At 34.2% G+C, this 16,740-nt stretch overlaps 6 protein-coding genes across 6 annotated transcripts; 2 read left to right on the top strand and 4 right to left on the bottom strand.

Moving 5' to 3' along the window:
• Positions 1-59: 59 nt before the first annotated feature.
• Positions 60-2,909, top strand: LOC120327209 (uncharacterized). The gene is made up of 5 exons (XM_039393663.2): positions 60-534; positions 925-1,119; positions 1,561-1,661; positions 1,846-1,980; positions 2,341-2,909. The coding sequence occupies exons 1-5, from the start codon at positions 258-260 to the stop codon at positions 2,752-2,754; spliced, it is 1,122 nt and encodes a 373-aa protein (XP_039249597.2). The 5' UTR covers positions 60-257; the 3' UTR covers positions 2,755-2,909.
• A 50-nt stretch (positions 2,910-2,959) lies between these two features.
• LOC120327208 (28S rRNA (uridine-N(3))-methyltransferase-like) lies at positions 2,960-4,457 on the top strand. Its single transcript, XM_039393661.2, has 2 exons — positions 2,960-3,289; positions 3,616-4,457. Exons 1-2 carry the CDS (start codon positions 2,966-2,968, stop codon positions 4,423-4,425), a joined length of 1,134 nt encoding a protein of 377 aa, XP_039249595.2. The 5' UTR covers positions 2,960-2,965; the 3' UTR covers positions 4,426-4,457.
• A 715-nt stretch (positions 4,458-5,172) lies between these two features.
• LOC120327190 (uncharacterized) lies at positions 5,173-9,528 on the bottom strand. The gene is made up of 8 exons (XM_039393634.2): positions 9,181-9,528; positions 8,382-8,437; positions 8,202-8,310; positions 7,632-7,736; positions 7,417-7,512; positions 7,175-7,290; positions 5,812-6,718; positions 5,173-5,477 (listed from the first exon to the last, which is right to left on the bottom strand). Exons 1-8 carry the CDS (start codon positions 9,248-9,250, stop codon positions 5,284-5,286), a joined length of 1,653 nt encoding a protein of 550 aa, XP_039249568.2. The 5' UTR covers positions 9,251-9,528; the 3' UTR covers positions 5,173-5,283.
• A 346-nt stretch (positions 9,529-9,874) lies between these two features.
• On the bottom strand, positions 9,875-11,645 carry LOC120327214 (tyrosyl-DNA phosphodiesterase 2-like). The gene has a single exon (XM_039393669.2). It carries the CDS (start codon positions 11,499-11,501, stop codon positions 10,527-10,529), a length of 975 nt encoding a protein of 324 aa, XP_039249603.2. The 5' UTR covers positions 11,502-11,645; the 3' UTR covers positions 9,875-10,526.
• Positions 11,553-13,228, bottom strand: LOC120327229 (tyrosyl-DNA phosphodiesterase 2-like). The gene has a single exon (XM_039393688.2). It carries the CDS (start codon positions 13,174-13,176, stop codon positions 12,346-12,348), a length of 831 nt encoding a protein of 276 aa, XP_039249622.2. The 5' UTR covers positions 13,177-13,228; the 3' UTR covers positions 11,553-12,345.
• Positions 13,226-16,087, bottom strand: LOC120327224 (ADP-ribosylation factor-like protein 3). The gene has a single exon (XM_039393684.2). It carries the CDS (start codon positions 16,044-16,046, stop codon positions 15,231-15,233), a length of 816 nt encoding a protein of 271 aa, XP_039249618.2. The 5' UTR covers positions 16,047-16,087; the 3' UTR covers positions 13,226-15,230.
• Positions 16,088-16,740: the final 653 nt, after the last annotated feature.

Raw genomic sequence — 16,740 nt, 5'->3', positions numbered from 1 at the left:
ATTGCTCACCCCGTTTCAACCGTTCAATACGATGTAGTCTTGAGAAAAGCGCAGGGGTTCGACGTTCTCACAGAGGCTAAGAACCAGTGGATTACTGTCTCTGAATATTTAGTTCATTTTGACCCTGCGTTACCCACGTGCTGTCCAAGCGCTTTGATGAAAGTCCAAAATCTGTCAGGGTTTAGTTCGCGCGTATACCAGAAGAGGAAAAAAATGAGAAAATTTCATCTTGTTTTTGAATAAGTTGTTGCGCGACGATGTATAATAATGCGAGACTTTTTAGAAGACTAACATGGGGATATTACGATCTCATCAAAGCTCGCTTGTTGACCCAAAGTCGTTGCTTTAGTCTCTGCAATTTTGTGAGGGCAGAATCGCTCAAGGAGCACTCTCAAAAACCAATAGTAACACCCGCTGAACAACATGGAAAGGTGGCAGATTTCGAACGCGCTTTGTTCAGAAGATTAGAGCAAGCTGGATTTAAGAGATCTAGAAGATTTTACTGGACGGTTTGGACGTTAACAGCGGCTGCAGGTTTGCTACTTCAGGCTCGAAAGGTGCCTTCGTTATGCTTAAGTGTGAATAAATTATTCAAATCACTTGAACTGATTGATGTATAGTATGAATATAAGTTTATTTGCCCTCCATAATCAGCATAATAGACGAGGAAATAATTGATAAAAAAACAAAAACTGATTATAGAATCAGGAGAGCAAACAAAACCTTACTGCCTTAAGTAAGGTTTAAAACATATAGATTTTATAGTGAAAAGTGTAGTTGAAAGAGGTAGTATGTGCACGCTCACCCAAGTAGTATGTTTCTAACGTTTAACCTAGCCGTCTATATTTGAACTCGAAAAATTTTTCATGATTTTTGTACTTTAAATTACAATATCAGAATCTCTTTTTCGGTTTTTTTTCGCAGTGTTTGGTGGTGGATATCTCTACTTCTTTCCTCACAAATTACGACAGCAAGTTGTTGAAGAAGTTTCCACCGTAGCTAGTCAGTCATTAGAAGATGGAAAAATTGTTACAAAGGCTGGTCAACTTTCAAAAGATGTTCTCAGTGGAATACTGAATGATAAGGAAACCAAAGTTGTAGCCTCCGATTTTGTCAAAGGTGACAGTTTCTGTGTATTCATTAAATTGATGACAATAACTTTGCTGCTTGAATTACAGTTCGTGGAGAGAGGGTTGTCATAGATTCCTACAAAAAATTTTGCACAGATAAACTATAAAAAAAAATTTAACTTAGGTTCCATCTTCAAACTCTCGAGTTAACCAAATTTTGATAACTTTGGCAAAAGTGCAAACCTCTTCAATAGGTTGTTGAGAATGTTTATTCAGTTTAATTCATTTGTATTAAGTTTCTGATTATCACCTTTAAAAGTCCAACATCATAGAATTTTAACTTCGAGTAGTGACTTACGCTGATACCAGTAAAAACATGCTTAATCAGACTCCACAGTCAAGAAGGAACTGTGTGGGAATTAGGTTTTTTTGCACTAAGGTTTTATAATTAATGCTAATTGTTATTCTTATGAATATATATTTTATGCAGATGTAATTGTAAGTGATCCGATCAAAGAAGCTGCGATTGGGACCATTTTGGGCTTGTTGAATGATCCGAAAGTTTTACACCTACTACGAATAAGGCTTTCCGTATGTGTTTATCATTATTAATTTCTTAATTCTAAATACACCTGTATGTAGCATCATTGGCAACAGGGCTGTAACAATGTTTAAGGCATTACAATACAATTTATCTTTATCAGTTCATTTCTCACAAATTGTCTCTTTATAACGGCTTCTTTCGGAATTGTATCTACACAGTCTTTCTTTGCAGGAGATTATACTGGATATTCTTCAAAGTGATACAACAAAACAAATTGTAATTTCACAAGTTAACAGTATTTTACAACATGAAAGTGTAAGAACATCACTTCAGAAGTTGTTGCAAGATCTGATTGACACTAAAGAGGTTAGCCTTCATTTTCTTTTGACTAGATATATTATAATATTGATAGGTTAATTATTTGTTCAGAATACATAATATGATTGTATTCACTGATATCATTTTTTCAACATGTGTTTCGATTGCTTCAAATATTTGGTTTTTTGATGACCCTTGACGACTGTTTTCGTGCAGTGGGAATGTGAAAGGTGTTGTGTGCCAACTGGCATCTCTCACACTATTAGATAATTCAATATGTTGCCATTTGCTACGCTGTCAAATCTTTGTTTTCACTTTTGGTGTTCCTTACTTTGCTTTGAATCTTCTGACACACATTGAATATTGTCAATACATTACAGTCCAAACTGACCAATATCTACATTTCAGGTGAAACTACTGATGGCTGATTTTTTCAAAGATGTTCTTGCGTCTGACACTGTAAAAGATCAGGGAAAAATACTAGGCCAGCAAGTTACAACCGATGTCATTACTAGCAAAGATATACAGGAGCAAGCAGGCATCGCATTATGGTCTGCTGTTAAGTTTTCAGTCATTCCTAATATGTTCAAATCAAGAAGTCCAAATAAAACTGATGATGATATTGATAAAACTGAGACTGAGGACAATGATAAAAAAGCTAAAGCAGATGAAACTGTGGACGATAAAGAGGGTGCAGATTCTGATCATCATACACCTCAACCAGATGTACAATCCTCTAATAATGATGACAATGTTATGTTGTATTATACAAAGGGCAAAACATATGATGGGTATTCAATAGATGATGTAGGAGACACCTAACTATAAAGCAACTAATACAGAGTTTTTGTTTGTGTTTTGTGCACTGTGCAATTCTAATATATGTACAAATTCGCTGCAAAGTGGAATACTTTATTGCTGTTATTTAATTTATTATTTATTACACCTAAAAATATTCTGTGATTGAATTTTTACAGGACATATAATACATTACATAATACAATATACAGTTATTATACCTGATATAACCAGAATGTCATTGTCTGAATTTGCTGACCAAGTAAATCAAAAGCCACTCAAACGTCATAAGAAGGACGAGTTTTTGAAGCAAAAAGTTCAGAGGAAAAAGTTTAAAGCAGAAAGGAAATTGAAAAAATTAGAAAAACAGATTGTGAAAAAGAAATCACAAACACAGGATATGATTGTGATTTCAGAGGAAGATGACGAAGCAGAAACAAATGGAAGAGATTACACAATTAGTATTGCTCTTCCTGGTTCAATTTTAGACAACGCTCAATCTCCAGAATTGAGGAGCTACCTAGCTGGACAAATTGCTCGAGCATGTGCAATTTATCAGGTATGTATTTTTTCTCTATCAGTTTTCAGCTATGAGCTTGGTTGGTCTTTTAGCTACCCTTACTGCACCCCCCAACCATTTATCATGAATGTTCATAACAACCTTCTTTCAAGCACTGGTACTTTTTGGTCTCTAATTGAAAAAAATAGGTAATTTTGTTTGAAAGTCCAAACTTTACATGATTTCGAATTATGTTTTCCAACAGTATATCATACATTACTCTGATTAGAATATGTCCCGTTGTTTCCTGGGCATATGTTCTGGCTTCCCACAAACCCTTTGGTTTCTGTTAACTTGACAATACACATTAAATTGTCGAATTGCAGGTGGATGAGGTAGTTGTGTTTAATGAAGCAGACTCTGACAAAAAGGAAAGCGTCGAAGGAGAGTTCAAAGGAGTAGGAAAGAAAGGTGACGGATGTGTTCAACTCGCTAGAATCCTACAATATTTAGAGTGTCCTCAATATCTGAGAAAATTTTTCTTTCCCAAGCATCCAGACCTGCAGTATGCTGGATTACTGAATCCCCTTGACAGTCCCCATCACATGAGAATTGATGAAGATGTTCCATTTAGGGAAGGTGTCGTTTTAGATCGTCCGACCAAAGAGGGAAAAGGTTCTTTCGTGAACTGTGGTGCTGTTAAAAATGTTCAAATCGACAAAAAATTACAAAGCAATGTAAGAGTGACTGTTCAAATGTTGGAAAACAAAGAAGAATCTCCAAAATATTTTAGAGGCAAAGCAGTGAGCCCAACAACCCCACGTTTAAAACATGGATTGTATTGGGGTTATAGTGTAAGACTTGCACCCAATCTCAGTTCTGTTTTCACTCAGTGCTCCATAGCTGATAAATATGACATCATGATTGGGACTTCAGAACGTGGTGAATCAATAGATGATTTTTATTTGCCATCGTTCAAACATCTATTAATAGTTTTTGGTGGGGTCAAAGGTCTGGAAGAAAGTTTATCAGCTGATGAAGACTTGGATGAAGTTGATGACCCATCTTGCTTATTTCATCATTACTTGAACACCTGCCCAAACCAGGGTAGCAGGACTATAAGAACTGAAGAAGCTATTTTAATTACGTTGTCTGCACTTCGACCAAAAGTAATGCAATCTATAGCAATAAAGTGAGATCTATAGCAATAAATGAAGTTTTTTTTAAATTTGGCCGAATTATTATCTTCTTGCGGTAACATATACCTTCCCTCGGCACAGACCAATTGAAGCTTGTAAACTTGTAGGGCTTTTAAACTCTGATCATGCGTCACAGAGCAGTTATATTTGCGTGTTGTGTGGGTTGTTCAAGAGGGTCTTGTAGTATTTTTCAACAATATAAATCAATCACATTTGCCAGGTAATTAATCACTGGTAAAAAAGGAGTACCAGTGATAGGACACCTAGGTATGAATCACCAGCACTACCTTCATCTAAACACAAAACTCTCCTCATGTACCAGACCATAGTCTGCTGGTGAGTTAAATATTATCTACCTTCATCTTAAAACGCAGCACTTTAATGTGTGTAAATACCAACTCTTTCATTGTTGAATTTTGCCATCTTCAAAAAATCGGGCTTTGTTTTGTGACTGTTTTATACAGCTGCGTCTCCGGACTGACTGATTGCAAACCCGTTTTGGCACTAACCATGACCGCACTGACCAGCATTATCAATAAATATTCTTACCTGTGGAACAAATTATTCAATGCTGATAAATTCAGATATTTGGGGCTATTAGATTTCAGTTTTCCCTTATTAAGATGACACCATCAATACCGAGCCATATTTTTTGCATACTATTGTATCACTCACATTCGATCACCCCTTCCTGTGACTAAACTTATAGAAATAGACTTATGAAAAGTCTTGAAGCTGTAGAAATGAAAACTTCAAATCAAGAATGTAATGTGTATAATGATATTGGCATAAAATAAATATTGGGCATTGCACAGTGATCATACAAACTAATGTACCGTAGGTAAACACAAAAGACTATTTTTTGAATTGATTTTGTTTCAATCTCTGCATTCTCCTTTCCTTGGCTAACTTCTTTTTTCGTTCTATTTCCAAAGCACTACATTTCGGTTGAGAGGAGGTAAGGGCAGCTTTGTTAGACTGTTTCGTACTTTGTGCAGGCAATGATGTAGAACCACTTTTATTGGATGAGTTGATACCTTGAGATGAGCCTGCAAAATAATAAAAGTGAATATCAAAGCAATTGCCACAAATTATTCAGTACGCGAGATACCAAAAAAAAAAGGTTCCTGACGAGATAAGAGGCTTTGACACCAATCCATAAAGTCCGAAAACCAAAAGTAGCTATAGATTTCATTACATAGTTTTATTCAGTATATTTATTTGAGCCATCGTTGCTCTTTAGGAACTAGCCAAATTCAACAGGTTCCAAGGCTTTCCTCAACGCTTCACCTGCATTACAGTGACTGGACTATCAAATGACAAATTCTTAGTTAAAACTCAATTCGACATATTTACCATAACCAAATGCATAATCCCAAATACCTTTCGAAGAAGAAGATTGTTGAGATTCTGTTATTGCAACTGCTTCCAACAACATATCGTCATCTTCAGACGAGAACCCATCACTTGACACATCCTTCTTACACGCAACCGATTTTCTCCTATTTCCAGAATTATTTTTTACAGTAACACTATGATAACTTGTTGTAGGCCTACTTTGAGGTAGTGACTTTTTATTTAAATCGACTTTCTCCGATCTCGTAAATTTATACGAGTTATTTCTATGTCCAGATGTATTAGGGAGGTTTTGCGCTGTTGCACTTATAGGCTTGTGTTTTAATACACTTGTTGAATTTGAGTTTTTACTGATTTCTTGGTTTTCATCTTCTGTCCAACTGTCTTCCATGATTAGTTCTTCTAGCACCTCTGGAGGAATACTTGAATTATGTGCCCCATTTGCAACAGTTCCTACTGACTGAATTGCCGGTTTGTTAGATGTCTGTTTTAAATTAAAATTATTTGATGACAGAGATTTTGAAGTATGCATTGTTGAAGCACTATTAGTTGTCGAAGTTGCTTTAGTTACTACAGTCATACTGTGCACGTTATGTAATTTTCCATTAGATAACACTGGTTTGGAATTTGTACTAGATGACACATTCTGTGAGGATGTACTGTTCCGTAGTACACTTTTCCGTGTATCAGAAGAATTACTTTTTGGAACAAACTTATAGTTATTTTTCTGCGATAACACTTTTTTTTCCTTTTGTGGACTTGGCTTCGCTGGCCTGCCTTCATCCATAAAAAAGTCTAAGAATCCTTTTGCATTGCTAGTGGAACTAGTTTGAACGTCATTCTGAAGCATTCTGTGACCTGATTTTGCTGTAATAACGGGAGTGCTTGATTTTTGAGCAGTTGAATGCCTTCCTGGAGTCATCTTCATTGATTTCTAAAGTTCAATGTCAATTTAATCAGTTTTTGAAGTAGTTAATGGTGAAAGATTTTTAACAAAAAATTATAATTTAGGTGCAACAATGTGTCAAAGGGCCTTGGTGTCGAAGAAAGTTTTCACCAAACCATTTGATAATCGACTCTCGGGCAAACAAAAACTTTTCCATTTGACTCAAGCTTTAGACTATGATAACAAAAACTTGTATGTGCGATTGTAACCCTTTTTTAATTGTTTGTTATGTTCAGTCAGCTTTTTCTTATCACAAATTTTGACTTCGGTGTTCCCATTAAAAGTATGAAATTCCACGTCTGACTCCAGCTCCGATATCATTATCAATGATTCTGGCAGAAAACCAAATACTTTACACAGAGTAGGTACAGACTCATTACTTTGCAAGGTATGAAGGTACACGCATAATTTGAAATTTAACGGATTGATGCAAAATAAACTTACTGTAGGAATAGATGCATTATCAACTTCCAACATCAATGAATCGTCTGCAAATAAATCATCATCTGTCCATGCATCAGCACTGGGAGAATAGGGTGATTTTCGTGGAGGTAGTGTAGCTGCAATGTACAATACATAAATGTAACACTCAAAGATCGGTGAACCGTATTAATATAGACAATACATACTTGACAGTGTGATTATTATTACTTAGTAACATTGTTATTTACAAAGCCTAATATTACCTTTATTGGTGCTTTTGGCAGTAGAAGCTAGTTCTTCTCCATTTCCTGACATATCAAATAATAGATCCATTGATGTATTGATAAGAGGCTTTTTTACTGGAATAAAAAAGTATTGAAAATATTCAAGTACAATGAGAACCTTGTACTAACCAGCATACATTTGGTAATAAATTGTAGGAACTGCTCCACCACCACTAGGAAAGTGATATGATTACCTTGAAAAGGCACAGTATCAAATTGTCGTTCATCTTCACTTTCTTCCTCTTCCGGTAACTCAGGAATGATTAATCTTTTTCCAACATTTGATGTTGCTGTTTCATCTAAACAGCACAATAATATTTTAATTCATAAAATATTCCAAGTATGCACAAACTTGATTATGTATGCCACCTATGTATTTGTAAACGAAGCACACTGGATCAGACCACTGACACAAAAACAACTGCTGATTATCCAAGAATCTTGTGTGAAATAATCATGCATGTAAAAAATACTAGAATCCATGGTATCACATATAGATTCACTGCATCATCAGCTTTTATGGCACCAACTGTTCGGCTCTTCCAACACATCAGACAGGTATGGTCAGACTGAAATATGACATACATCATGTTTCAGAGGACTTGCAGACAGCTTTCCATCCTCTCATCATGACAAATTAAATCCACAATGACTAATATTGGCTATGGGATTGATTGAGGAAAAATTACTTATGTCATGATAGGCTGCAACAACACAAAATTGTCTTCTATCATAGATTCACTAAATTTCATGAAATCACTTACAATCTCTTGACGCTCGCCTCAGTGCATTTATGATCTGATCAACTTCTTTTCTTGATTCTTCATACCTTGTGTAGTTATCTGTTGACACTCTAGGTCTTGGGGTTAATCTCTACAAGAAGTTATTATTAATGGTGGGGGCGGGATAAGTTGAAGATGTTATACAAAAAGTAAAGCACAAACCTTTGTCCTTGGTAATTGGGGGCTGCAATGAACATCTTCATCATTGTGACTTGGACCTAAAACATAGATAGAAATTGAAATATGAAAATATTAAATTTTATGCCTTTTAAAATTGCCCTTGTTTTCTCAAGATTATATTGTAATACTTATTTGCCAATTTCTATTTTTAATATAAATATCAAAACCATGTACCGGTAAGTTAAAAATAAAATATATTGAAATTCGCTTTACATAAAAAAGTAGTCATTTTATGAACGATTATTATTCTCTGAAGTTTATTATATAATGGCGTTATACACAAGACTCCAGGCAAGCAGTAACTTTTTAGAAGATACTTTTAAAGGGCTTAGGTACAACACTCTAGGCTACCATTGCCAAATAAACCTAGGCAGACAAACATATCATAACAACCATTCAAACATAGATATATTAATAAAACAGCGCTCCAAAAGTATGTGTACCAAAATGGAGGTAACTAATTTTGTTCGCCTACTTTACATCTTACATCAAGTTTTGCAAATGGATTGAAACCTATGGGCAGGGGGTATAGTCACTTGGCTAACACAGACAGTCCCCAAACTTGTAATAAAACTAAAATTGGATTAAATTATGGCCTAAATAACCCTAACCTGGTACACACACTATGGGAGTACCCCTAAAACTATTAAAGAGAATTGTATTTAACATTCATACACTTATATATAGAGTCTCTGTAAAAATTCCTTCTGTATACTAACTTAAATTACAATTTATGAATATATAGGTATTAATAAAGTACCGGTATGTTAAATTCCCAAACCTTGTAACAATCTCCATGCAGCAGGTGTAGGGGAGTCATGATCCCAGAAGACTTCCACACTGTCATCCATGATTGTTTTTTCAAGCGTTTTCAAGACATTTTAGTCATATAGTACAAGAAACTATAAAACAAATCTGCATTGGCAGAATGGTAAACAAAATTAAATGAACTTGGCAGGAATTCGAAAAATAAGATGTTACAAAACGAAATGTGATTTAAGACATTTTAGGCATATAGTACAAGAAACTCTAAAACAAATATGCTTGGCAGAATGGTAAACAAAATGATAGGAACTTGACAGGAACTCGAAAATAGGATGTTACAAAACGAAATGTAATTCAAGACATTTTAGGCATATAGTACAAAAAACTATAAAACAAATCTGCTTTGGCAGAATGTTAAACAAAATTAAATGAACTTACCAGGAACTCATAACGAAAAATAAGATGTTACAAAACGAAATGTAATTCAAGACATTTTAGGCATATAGTAAAAGAAACTATGAAAAAAATCTGCATTGGCAGAATGGTAAACATTATGTAACGAACTTGCCAGGAATTCATAATGAAAAATAAGATGTTACAAAACATTATTATTACATTATAACATCATTATTTTTTGATTAAAACATACTTTTGCCTTACTATCTGTTATTTGTAGCTTATTGTTAGCTAGTTATTTTTGAGATGAGGCGCAAGACTTGAAAATTTCTAAAAAGGGGGCGTGGCTTAAAAAGTTTAAGGACCATTGCTGTAGATGCATAAAATCAATTTAACTAAACCAGAGTAGAATGAACATACTGCCAGTAAGTACAACCTTGGTGACAACAATGTAGTTTATTAGAAAGTGAGGACTCAAAGGTACACATTGTGAAAACCTCAACATGGATGAAATCCATGTAATGAACTGAGGTGAATCATTACAAGACAGATGTAAAAAACTATGTCTTAATAACTAGAATAATAAACAAGTACAGTTCTTATGATCTCATTCCACAAAAGCATATTCACTGTTTTTAAGCTATCCAATATAGGTTCCTAAATTTAAGCTTTCAAATAATGACATACTAAAACCGACCTGACAACACCTGATGGCTCAATCAATGGTTGATATTGATAATGATCCCAAAGTAAGACAAAATGCAATTTTCCAAATAAAGAATGTTGACTTCGATTTCAACTACCGTAGTTAATTGCAGTACACCCAAAGAAAATGTAAACATATTGGCGAAAGATCATGATTGGGAATGTGTCATGGAATGTGAAACCCTGGAAACTGATACACATCAATCAGAAAAACTGAAAGTCATAGTTGCTGATGGCATGGACCTCAAGGTAAAGGTATATTCATACAGCAAATGTGGTCAAAATACCCCAATGATCTGATGGAAACATGCCACATGAAAGTCTCTTCATTCCAACAAATCGCATCTCCGTTGGTTTGAAATGTTGCTTGCTTGTCTCAACTCTAGTATACATTCTCGCAAATCGAAGTCTTGCTTTTCCATCTTTAACTTGATTGTCATTATTTTGCAAATCCCATGAATATCTTACATCTTGAGGAGAACCAAGAATCTCCCATATATCTTTCACCAATGTAGCATCAAATTTACCAGAGTGAACAACAGAGGTAAACTCAGCATCTCTGAGATTGGTGTCACCACCAAAAATAACAGTGCTTACAGAAGGAAATTGCATCATTGTGGAATACAATATACCAAGCTGTCTTTTTCTTTCTTGCTCGCCAGTTTTAGTACTTTCCAGATGAGACGTCAACACTGCTACATCAAGGTTGTGACATTTACCTTCAACTATCAATATATCTCTTCCTTGTCTTGATCCAGAGAATGAAACAACTTTTGCTGTGCATGATTTGAAGAGACTTTTATTTATGAAAATACATGTAAAATATTGGCCACATTGACTACTAATTTCTGAAGGCGAGAATCCAGTATATGTCGATTTTAATGCACTTTTCATATATAGATATGTCTCTAATATAACTTCTTGTAGCATTACCACAGTTGGAGAATACTGTCGAATAGTATTCACGACCGCCACTGTTCTTTCTTGTAAATAGTCATCAAGTAAACCTTGTATATTCCACTCTAAAACTGTTATATTTGGTTTTAAGTCATCAACAATAACACAATCATTATCAGATTTTTTGACTTCTGTCTTAGAGCTGGAAGCTCCACCATCTTCATAAACCATTCCCAATGCCATTTGTAAATCTCCATTGCTGACATTGAGATAATATTCAGCCATATCCCTTGAATCAGTATTGGTTATGCTTAGGAATTGCTCAATTGCCTCATCCATGTTTTTAAGCAGTAGTGCTATAGCAATTCACCTGCATTGATATTACAAAAGTGAATTAAATAGAACAAATATGTTAAAGTTGAACTTAAAACAAAATATTGCATTGAATAAATTTACAATGGCATAGTTTACGGCAATTGAATTAAAAAACAAACATGCTGATATATATATGAAAAATGAAATATAGTCTAAAAAGCATGATATTGGGACATAGTAAAATAGTTCAAATTTTAATTTATTATAAATATTGAAGCTTTGTGGTGTATATATAAATAGTAGGAATTTCCTAATAACTTTATAATTACAAACCATTGCAATAGTAAGGATTTTGATAAGGATTTGTTTAAAAGCTGTAGAACCCTTCAAATAAAATTAATCAATACTGTTATGTACAAGTAATGTGTCCAACTAGAAACAATATTTTTTCATCAAAATTGCACACAGAAATGACCTTGACTTTGGAGGGTGATAAAAGATGTGATGTCAGAAACTCTGTACATAGATGATATACTCAAGTACAAACAGTGTGAAGCGTACTTTTAAGGTATGAACCTATGAAAATACAATAAAATGCTGAATAGTCTTTTGATGCAGATAAACATGTTTGTTCATATGGGCAAGATCCTGCTTTGCAGTGCTGTCTGGTTTTATAGAGTTGTGTCCAATAATTGTTTAAAGAAAGCTAAGCCACATTTGTTAGTAGTTTTTTTTTCATCTTATGCATGCAGAGCTCATGAACCCCAAAAGGGTTCAGGCGACCTCCAGTTGAAGATAACTGATTTTATTATCAAAGAAAATTTGTACTTCTAAAATAATATATTGTAGGGCAATATGCTGACTATAGTTATTGTGCAAATTGCACGATTAAACCCCAGTGATCAGATATGAATCTTCCACTTGGCAATCTTTCCATACCAACAAACTTCATGCTAGTGGGTTTAAAGAACTGCGTTGTCTCCTTTCCACATTGTCTTAAAAATATCCTGTCCAATCTGTGGCGGCCTTCTTCATTAGTGTTGTCATTCAATTCCGTGTTCCAGGTATATTTAGTACTATCTGGTGATCCCAGGAGATTCCATACATCAGCTACTTTATCGAGATCAAACTTTCCATCCTTGACTACCGAGTTGAATTCTTCATCCTCAAGATTTGTGTCTCCTCCATAAATTACTGTTTGATTATCCGGTTGTGATATCATAGTCTGATATAGACTAGCAAGCTGCTTCTTTCTTTCAGCCATTCTTTTGGGCATACTTTCCAAATGAGATGTTATAAAAGCCATTTTATAACCATGATAATCGTCGTTTACGACCATCAAATCTCTTCCTAGTAATGAATCAGGATACACAGTAACTGTAGCTGATGTAGAACCTATTTGTTTTTTTCTGATGAATATTGCAGTGAAATAATGAGAGCATCCTTGTCTTAAATCATAGGGGGAATATCCCATGTAGTTTGAACTCAAAGCCTTATTAAAATAAGAATAAGTTGATTCTATTACTTCTTGTAACATTATCACTGCAGGCTTGTTTCCTTCAACAATTCCAACGACTCCTTTTGAACGTTCAGTTAGGAATTCATCGAGTAAACCTTGTATATTCCATACCAGTATTTTCAACTCTGGAACTGATCCTTTTGACGCAGTTCCACCCATTTCAGATGACTCTCCTTCCATTTAAATAAAAGCAATAGAATCTAATAATACTTAACTAACTATCTAGATATTTTCTAAAAAAGTTAATTACAGAAAAAAAAAATTAGCAGTGAGAATTCACTAATTCACCAATGATATATTATTACATTGTAAAGAGCAACATGTTAATGATGAATCACGATAACTGAAAAGCAAGAATATAGTAATTATTTTGAGTGAGTTTTCCTGATTGCATTGACTTAAATTGCAGCAAGTTTATCTATAGCATTGGTTCTCAAACTGGGGTCCGCGGTCGCCTAGGGGTCCGAGAAGCGATTTCAGGGGGGACCGCGAGGCAGCTTTAACCTCGGCACAGAAGCACTTAGATTTGAAGTAAAATTTTTATGTCATGCTTTTACAGTATTTCTCCAAAGCACGACACGCTTTACAAAAGACATTATAACTGTAACAAACTTTGGTGAACATGGGAAGTACCGCAATTCAGAGCGTATTGTTCATGGAAGGCGTGTGCATCTGATTGTAAATTTTTCGTGGTAATTTAAAAATGCCCCCCTGCCATAAAAAATAAATTTAGATATAAGGATTCATATGTGAAATTTGATTTTGCTACAATAAGTTCTGGAGGAAAAGAAAAACCACAGTGCCACCGTCCTATCTCGATGTCGCTAAGATGGCCTTAAACGCCCATTCGATTTACAACAACTTACAAAAGTGAGGCAGCTTTTTCTACGGTACTCGTTATTAAAACAAAATGTTGAAACCGAATGGACGTGAGACATGATTTGAGAGTTGAGTTATCCAAAACAGAACCCAAGGTAGAAGAACTAGTGGAAGCCAAGCAAGCTTATTGAACTGTTTTAATGTCATTCAATAGATGAATGCTTAATATACTGCGTTGCAATTTGCTTTCATTTCTTTAGTGGACCGAGAGTCATCAGAAAAATTGCAAGGGGACCGGTATGCAAAATTTTTCAAAAAGTTTGAGAACCACTGAATTATAGTCAATCTTTGTCAGTATCTATTAATCAACCCATGTGCACAAGATATTTTCTCTAAAAACTTATTCGCATAGTATTTAAAAAAAATGGCCTTCATATCAAATCCATTGGTAACTATACTGCATTTCTGAAATTATAAAACAAAAAATAACCTTGCAAAATTTATTTGTGCTGCTCAAAATAATACATAGGTACATATTATGTCATGTCTTATTGAAATTCGACAACTAATGAAAATATATATCTGACTCCGATTACTGTGTATAATTTTCAAATTCAAAAACCTCCAAAAAATATAAAAAAAATAACAATATCAAAGTAACTTTGAAACAATGAAGACAAGTACATGGTATTCCTCCAATATTAATTTACCAATGTAACTGTAATCGCAAAAAATAAAATAAAAATTCACATTTATAACTGCTATGCTCCAAAGAACAAATAATTTTACTCAAGAAAAAAATTGAAAAACTTTTTATCCAAAAAGGCTTAGATGAGGCAGTGAAAATGTATGATTAGCAATGTGAAATTCTCAATATTACATTTCTGCCTAAAGTTATTCTATGTCAGTTGAAATACATGCCATATGAATCTAGGAAATCATTGGTAATGCTCGAATAAACCAGCACTTGTTAATTGAGAGTTAACAAAACAGTGCTTGGCTCCTATGATCCAGTTGCAGCACAAACTGAGTCATCTAAAAAATCTAAATTATCACCTTCGAAATTATCCATAAATTGAAACTCATTTCCTGACATAAACAATAAATCACTATTGAAAACATTTTAATGGATGTTAAAAGAAAACTGGGGCTAGGCTGATAAGAAAAATTATTTTTCTTACATATATTGCATTGTTTTTAGAGAACTTCGTAATCACAAGGACAAAATATGAATACTCCCATTAATGCTAACAAATAGGATGAATTGTTAGCTGATAACTGCAAGAAAGATGAATAAACGAATAAAGGTCAAGTCAACTTGGGTTGGAGAGAAACTCTCGATACTGAAAACCCCTTAATTTTTTTTTTAAATAAAAGTACACAATAATAATTCATATATCAGTACTATAAATCTATCATTGTAGTAAAGTTGTTATCACTTCTTTTATTGTTTCAGCATAATCAGTCTCTCCGTTATCAGGTATACAAACACAGTCTAGAAGAGTGAATTTTAAATGTCTATTAGTGCTCATACTTGCGAGATCTTCAGCTGATATTACATCGTCGCAAGAAACTGCAGCATTTAAATCCTGTTTATTTGCAAGCAAAAGACAAGGAATCTCCCTCAGTTCTTCACTTTTTAATATTTCGAAGAGCGCATCTTTTGCTTCAGTAAGTCGACTTTGATCACTACCATCAACAACAAAAACCAATAAATCAGTTTTTTGAAGAAAATTCGGCCAATATGGACGAGAACTTTCCCCACCGCCAACTTCCATCAGATTTAAGTAAAAATCACCATGTTTAGATTGTGCAACATTAAAACCATTTGTTGGTGTATATTTTTTTGGGTTTCTGTTTTGATGTTTTGTTAATGTTTCAATCAATGCTGTTTTACCCGCTCCATCAAGTCCTAGAATCAAAACTTTCTTCTGCGAATCAGATTCGTCCTCTTCATCTTCTTCTGAAATATCTTCTACATCATGTGGCGGAAATTCAAACTCATTCACATTTTGTTCTTTAGGAGCTATTGTGACAGGAGTTGTGAGGTTTTGCAAAACAACAGGAGGTTCATCAGAATCTGATATGATAGAATCCTCATCGCCAATTCCTTCATCCGCTTCATCGCGTTTTTTACGTTGTAGTATTGAATACAAATAACCAGCAGCCAAAGTAACTCCAACACCAACTGCTCCCATAGCTATCAAAACCTTCGTTCTATTTGAAGACATAATTGCAGTTGTATTATGTTACTTATTCTAGAAGTATAAAATGTATTGTTATTTTGTGTAAAAATAAATGTTGTAAACAAAATTCTAAAGTTTTGTGTACCTGTTTATTTCAACAATTTTAGTTAAGAAAATTATTTTTTATAGATTTTGGAGAATACCATATACAATACTGCGAGGGACTGAAATACTTAATGCTGTAAATCTGTAATATACATCAGTGAAATGTAGCATATAGCCCATTAGTATATTCAGCTTCAATTTGCAGTGCACAGAAAATGGAAGGGCAAATAAACTGCAAGAAATCAAGTTCAAAAAATATTTGACAAGATAAGAAAATCCATACAAAAAAATAGAATATATACAGAAATAAATATATATTATTCAGTTCATATTCGTATGTTATATGAATATAAATCTGTAATCCATATTCAGACATAACTCCCAGACATGACATACCGTAGATAGCTGACATTTCTGTGCAACTTAAAAGTATAAACCCATCCCAGCTACTGAGCTACATACCAGTGCGGTACCGGTACCGGTAATTGTTCGCGCATAAACACATGCCGGTACCGTACCGGTACCAAAACAAGTATACCGGTACCGGTACTTATTTCTCACTAAACCACATTCCCACGCTTTTTTTTGGACACAGGTACGTATATTTTTCTCTTTGCCTATTTCAGAGTTCTTT

Source organism: Styela clava, chromosome 4, assembly GCF_964204865.1.
Source record: "Styela clava chromosome 4, kaStyClav1.hap1.2, whole genome shotgun sequence".
In the NCBI taxonomy this organism is placed as follows: Eukaryota; Metazoa; Chordata; class Ascidiacea; order Stolidobranchia; family Styelidae; genus Styela; species Styela clava.
Note: the sequence above shows the minus strand (reverse complement) of the source record. Positions and strands in the feature narration are given on the sequence as shown.

Excerpts from the sequence above, each read along its gene's own strand:
- LOC120327209 (XM_039393663.2), top strand. The coding sequence starts at position 258 with ATGTATAATAATGCGAGACTTTTTAGAAGACTAACATGGGGATATTAC. Across the intron at positions 1,120-1,560 it reads AGCCTCCGATTTTGTCAAAG|ATGTAATTGTAAGTGATCCG; the intron begins GTGACAGTTTCT and ends TATTTTATGCAG. Across the intron at positions 1,662-1,845 it reads TACTACGAATAAGGCTTTCC|GAGATTATACTGGATATTCT; the intron begins GTATGTGTTTAT and ends CTTTCTTTGCAG.
- LOC120327208 (XM_039393661.2), top strand. The coding sequence starts at position 2,966 with ATGTCATTGTCTGAATTTGCTGACCAAGTAAATCAAAAGCCACTCAAA. Across the intron at positions 3,290-3,615 it reads GAGCATGTGCAATTTATCAG|GTGGATGAGGTAGTTGTGTT; the intron begins GTATGTATTTTT and ends GTCGAATTGCAG.
- LOC120327190 (XM_039393634.2), bottom strand. The coding sequence starts at position 9,250 with ATGGATGACAGTGTGGAAGTCTTCTGGGATCATGACTCCCCTACACCT. Across the intron at positions 7,513-7,631 it reads TGATACTGTGCCTTTTCAAG|TAAAAAAGCCTCTTATCAAT; the intron begins GTAATCATATCA and ends TTTTTATTCCAG. Across the intron at positions 6,719-7,174 it reads ATAATGCATCTATTCCTACA|AAATCAATGAAGATGACTCC; the intron begins GTAAGTTTATTT and ends ATTGAACTTTAG.
- LOC120327214 (XM_039393669.2), bottom strand. The coding sequence starts at position 11,501 with ATGGATGAGGCAATTGAGCAATTCCTAAGCATAACCAATACTGATTCA.
- LOC120327229 (XM_039393688.2), bottom strand. The coding sequence starts at position 13,176 with ATGGAAGGAGAGTCATCTGAAATGGGTGGAACTGCGTCAAAAGGATCA.
- LOC120327224 (XM_039393684.2), bottom strand. The coding sequence starts at position 16,046 with ATGTCTTCAAATAGAACGAAGGTTTTGATAGCTATGGGAGCAGTTGGT.